The following is a 4,383-nucleotide window of genomic DNA, read 5'->3' as shown; positions in this document are numbered from 1 at the left end:
CCCCCGCAGACCTGCCAGACCCCTCCTGGGACTCGGGCGAGGACAGCCGCCCAGATAAGCTCAGGTATCTGTTGAGAGGCTGGCGGCCACAGGATCAGGGGCGGTGCAGACGGGGGTGGGGGAAGGCTCTACCCTAGCCCCTGCCGGCCCATCGCCAGGCTCTGGGGCTGCTGGGCTCCAGCCTCCATGCAGGGCCCTCAGCCCCTAGCTGCCCTCCGACCCAAGCGCAGTGCTGAGAAAGGTCCCCACTCCAGGGAGCAGGCTTTAGGAGCTGGGGAAGGGCTGGGGGATCTCTTGCCCCGTCTCCCCGCCCCCTGCAGAAGTTCCTCCGGAGGAGCGCCAGAGTGGGGGCACACAGAGGGGCCGTGGGTCGGGCCCCGGGTTCTGGGCTGGCTGGACCTGCTGCTGCGTGGCCGACGAAGCCCCAGCTGTCTGGGCAAAGATTTGAAGAAGCAGCCGCAGCCCGACCCGGGGTCTGTCTTCACGGATACCACAAATGTCAGGAAATGGATTCCAGAAGGGGCTCCCCCCCAGCTCCTCCACCCCTGGGGTCCCCCTGCCTTTCCCGTGCCTCCCCCCTCTGCCCGCTCCTGAGCCTTCCTCTACCGGCCCCCGTCCCACCTGATGTGGATGCTGTTTCCTCTGCCTGGATGGCACTTCCTCCTCCTAGCCCGGCCAGCCCCCGACTTGTCCGCTCTTGGCTGACTTATCACCTCCTCGGAAGTCTCCCCAGATGCCCCAGACCGGGCCAGCTCTGACAGCGCCACGCACGCCCCCCGGCAGCGCTTCCACCTCAGGCAGGGAGCTGTGTGTTCCACATCCTCCTTCGTGCACACCATGGACCCCGAATCCCTCCCCGGGGCCTCTCACACAGCTCAGCGCACAGCAGGTGCTCAGCAAACAGGAAGTCCTCCCATTAGGCAGGGCAGGCCAAGCTCAAAGCTGGAAACATCTTTCTGACCCTTTGGGCTAAATTGTGAGTGAGGGGACTTGAGCTGGGGTCACAGACCACAGGATGTGGCCAGCCCTGCCCTCCCTGACAGTGGATGCCACTCACCGATGCCGGACACGGTGCCCCAGGCCACCGCCATGGCCAAGTGTGCCATCTTGGGCCCAACGCCGGGCAGTGCCACCAGCTCTGCCACAGTAGCTGGGATGTCCCCGCCATAGCGCTGCTGCAGGATGGCGCTGGTCTGCTTGATGTACTTTACCTTGCTCTGCAAAACAGAGGGGGCGCTCAGCTCCGGAGGTGGAGGGTACAGCCCCACTTGGGAGGGTGAGTCCCGAGGAAGACCCACGGGTGTCCAGAGCTGCCTGTCACCTGCCCAAGACACGCTCAGAAGCACCTGTTTGCCCTGTCCCCCCCAAGAGGTAGGAATGAGCCAAGGCCCAATGTAGGCCTGGACCCACAACACGCATGTGGGGTCTAGCTCAGGCCCCCCGTCCCATCATTCTTCCAGAGGCCAGGTAGGCTAAGCAGGGCCAGCCATGCCAGGAGCTGGACTCGGCAGCACCTGGACCTTCAGGAAGGAAGGCTGGAGCCTGGGGCTCCCCCACCAGCCGCCAGGCCAGCTGGGTAGTTCCCATTCTGAGCCTGAGAGGGCTATTTAAAACCCATCTGACAAGCTGCAGCCCACACCAATGCCAAGGGAAAGCACTCCACCCGCCCGGCTGCCTCAGCAGATCCGCCCACACGCCACCCAGGGCTTTATGGCCTGTTGGGGCTCCAGACGGAGGGGGTGACGCACTCCAGGGAGGCTTGGAGTAAACAAAGGGAAAGGCGGGTGGGCAGCCTCAGGGAGGAAGGGAAGCGCCAGTCAGCTGGGTGGGGAGGTGGAGGAAGGAAGGGGTGGGCTGCAAACAGGAAAGGCCAAGGAGGGGGCCCCAGAGCCCTGGCCCCGTTTGCCGGTCAGATGGGCAGGGGGCTCCACTGGGAAATCACATCCAGGTCCCTATGGCCTCAGGTGCCCCACCTGGCCTCCCCTCTGCCTCCTGACGTCTTTCCCAGGCCCATGGGCTCACCCTCCAGAAGCCTACAGGGTAGATGAGCGTGCCCAGCGTGCTGTCATCTGTCTGCAGGATGCTGTCCACCGTAAGGCCCCGAGAGCGCAGCCGCTGCATGGCGCCTGCCGTCACCTGGTCTTTGGTTTGGCTGGAGAGCATCAGCGACAGCAGCACCTGGTACCTCCGCACCTGTGGGCACAGTGACGGGGACCAGTGTAGTGGCAGGTCCTGGGCGCGCACTGTGGGTGGGCCCCCGCCAACCCATCACCACCTCCACCTGTTACTGGCCAACGGACTGTGTGAGGGATCGGCCTGGGCCTGTTTTGTTTTCTCCTATACAATGTGGGGACCCTAACAGTGCCTGCCTCACAAAGATCACTGGGCGGCTTCACTGAATTATCAAGACGTTTAGAATCAGACCTGCTGATCGACAGCCAGTGCCTGCTACTCTGATTGCTGTTGCCTCGTGGATAACCCTACCCATCTCACAAGCGAACAGAAGCCCAGAGTTTGTGCACCCAAGTCACTGGTAGCGGGGTTGGGATTAGAATCTAGTTGGTCTAAGGACCAGGCTCCAAGCCAGTGAGGTGAAAGGAACTCTCTCTTAGCAAACATTACTAACACCCCTGGTAGTTCAGGCCTCTGCTGGCAGAAAACAGCACGAAGCCCCAAGCCACAGGCAGTCCTGACCCACCGAGGGGCCACCACGAAGCAGGTGATGCTGCCCGCGCTCTGGGCCTCAGGTGCTGTCCCCTCGAGGTGCCGCCTGCCGGTGAGGGTGCCAGCCCAGAGCTGCCAGGGGTCAGGCCGTGCCCTGCCCGAGGCCTGAGAAGAAGCAAGTGTTCTGTCCAGAAGGCAGTCACCAGGCAGATGGGGTGCCTGCCTACCTTTGGGGGCGCACTGGGGTCATAGCAGTGCTCAGCCCCCAGCTGGTCCACAGGTGCGTCCTTCTCACTCCTCATGGTGCGGATGTTTTGTAGCTGCTGCCGCCAGGCCAGGGGCTCCCAGCCTGGTGTCCCCGGGGGCTTGGCGCCTTCTCCTTTCTCACGATCTGAGACTTCGTAGGCGACACTCAGTTTCTGTGTCTTCCGCTGACGCTTTGCACGGCTGTGGCTTTTCTTTCCTTCTGGAAAAACGTGCCATTGAGCAGGGGCCACAGGTGAGGGTGGGCGTGGGTGCTGCCCTGCCTGCTATCACCCGTCATGATTCATTCAACAGCCATCCCTCATCTACCGCAGCTCGGGCTGCTCCGGCCTCTGCAGCACGTGCTCCAGGGGGCAGGTCAGCTTTCCCCACGCCACTGCCCTCCTGACCAAGTCTGCCTTAGCACAGGACGACTCTACCCACAGCTTCCACCGTGATGCCCCCCAATCTCGTTTCCACACTGGCCCAAAGAGACATTCCTAAGGCCCAAATCAGATTGTGTCATTTTGGTTTAAAACTCCTCATTGATTTTTCCTTGTCCTCACGGCGAACTCCAAACTCCATCGGAGCATCAAGGGTCCTGCCTACCCTTGTGACCTACTTACCTACTTACTCCCCTTGCCCCAGTTCCTCCTGCTATGCATTTGTCTGAGTGGATCTCCTTGTCTGAACTACCCCTAAGTTCACTGGGTGCCTAGGAGAATCCCCCTCTAGCTGTCCTGCAGGACAAGTTGCAGGGGCCCAGTGGGTCTGGCTCACCCCGGAGCCCTGTACACACTAGGACCTTAATGCCTGCAGAGTAAACAGAAGGAAGACCACGCCCTTTCCCGTTTCCTCTCCAGAGGCACCCTCTAGCAGGGGAAGAGGACTCCTGGCTGGCGTGTCCTCGGCATCTGGTATCTCTGAGCGAGAAGCAGCTACAAAGACAAGGCTGGCGTGCCCACAGAGAGCCTGGCGCCTAGTGGAGTATCCCGACAGACTACCGGGACGCCGAGATCTTTCTTGTTCAGGACGAGGTTGGGGGAGGTGCGAGCGCCCGGAACTCAGTCCCTGTGGACCCCCGCCCCTGCGTCCCGGGAACAGGGAGCAGGGTGGGAGCCAGAGCCGCACGTGGGGGCGACTTGGAATCCCAGCGCCCAGCCCCTGGCAGGTTCCTTCCCTCGTCTCTCTCCCCATGCCCCGGTCCAGGCTCGGGGCTACCTGCAGCCGCCTCTCCCCTCCGGAGCTGCGCGGCCTCCTCCCCACCCCCCCGCGGCCCGGGCCCCCGGGCCCCGGCTCCGGCTCCGTGTCACCATCCTCACGCCAGCCATGCTCGGTAGTGCCAGAGTCCTGCACACTACACATCCCGGCGGCCCCCGCGGCCCCGTCATGTGACTCGACTCTTGCCCCGCCTTTCCTCCCGAGCGGGCCGGGAACTACGACTCCCAGCAAGCTCGGCGGCGGCGCTCAGCCCCT

The 4,383-nt window shown here is 63.0% G+C and overlaps 1 protein-coding gene across 1 annotated transcript; it reads right to left on the bottom strand.

Moving 5' to 3' along the window:
- Positions 1–6: 6 nt before the first annotated feature.
- NTHL1 (nth like DNA glycosylase 1) lies at positions 7–4,252 on the bottom strand. The gene is given in 5 exon segments (XM_034670608.1): positions 7–1,217; positions 2,023–2,193; positions 2,892–3,130; positions 4,129–4,180; positions 4,182–4,252. Coding segments are annotated over 5 exon segments (735 nt in total). The 5' UTR covers positions 4,239–4,252; the 3' UTR covers positions 7–1,001.
- Between the last annotated feature and the right edge of the window lie 131 nt (positions 4,253–4,383).

Source organism: Ailuropoda melanoleuca, chromosome 10, assembly GCF_002007445.2.
Source record: "Ailuropoda melanoleuca isolate Jingjing chromosome 10, ASM200744v2, whole genome shotgun sequence".
NCBI lineage: Eukaryota > Metazoa > Chordata > Mammalia > Carnivora > Ursidae > Ailuropoda > Ailuropoda melanoleuca.
The sequence above is the reverse complement of the archived record's forward strand: the minus strand, read 5'-3'. Positions and strand labels throughout refer to the sequence as shown.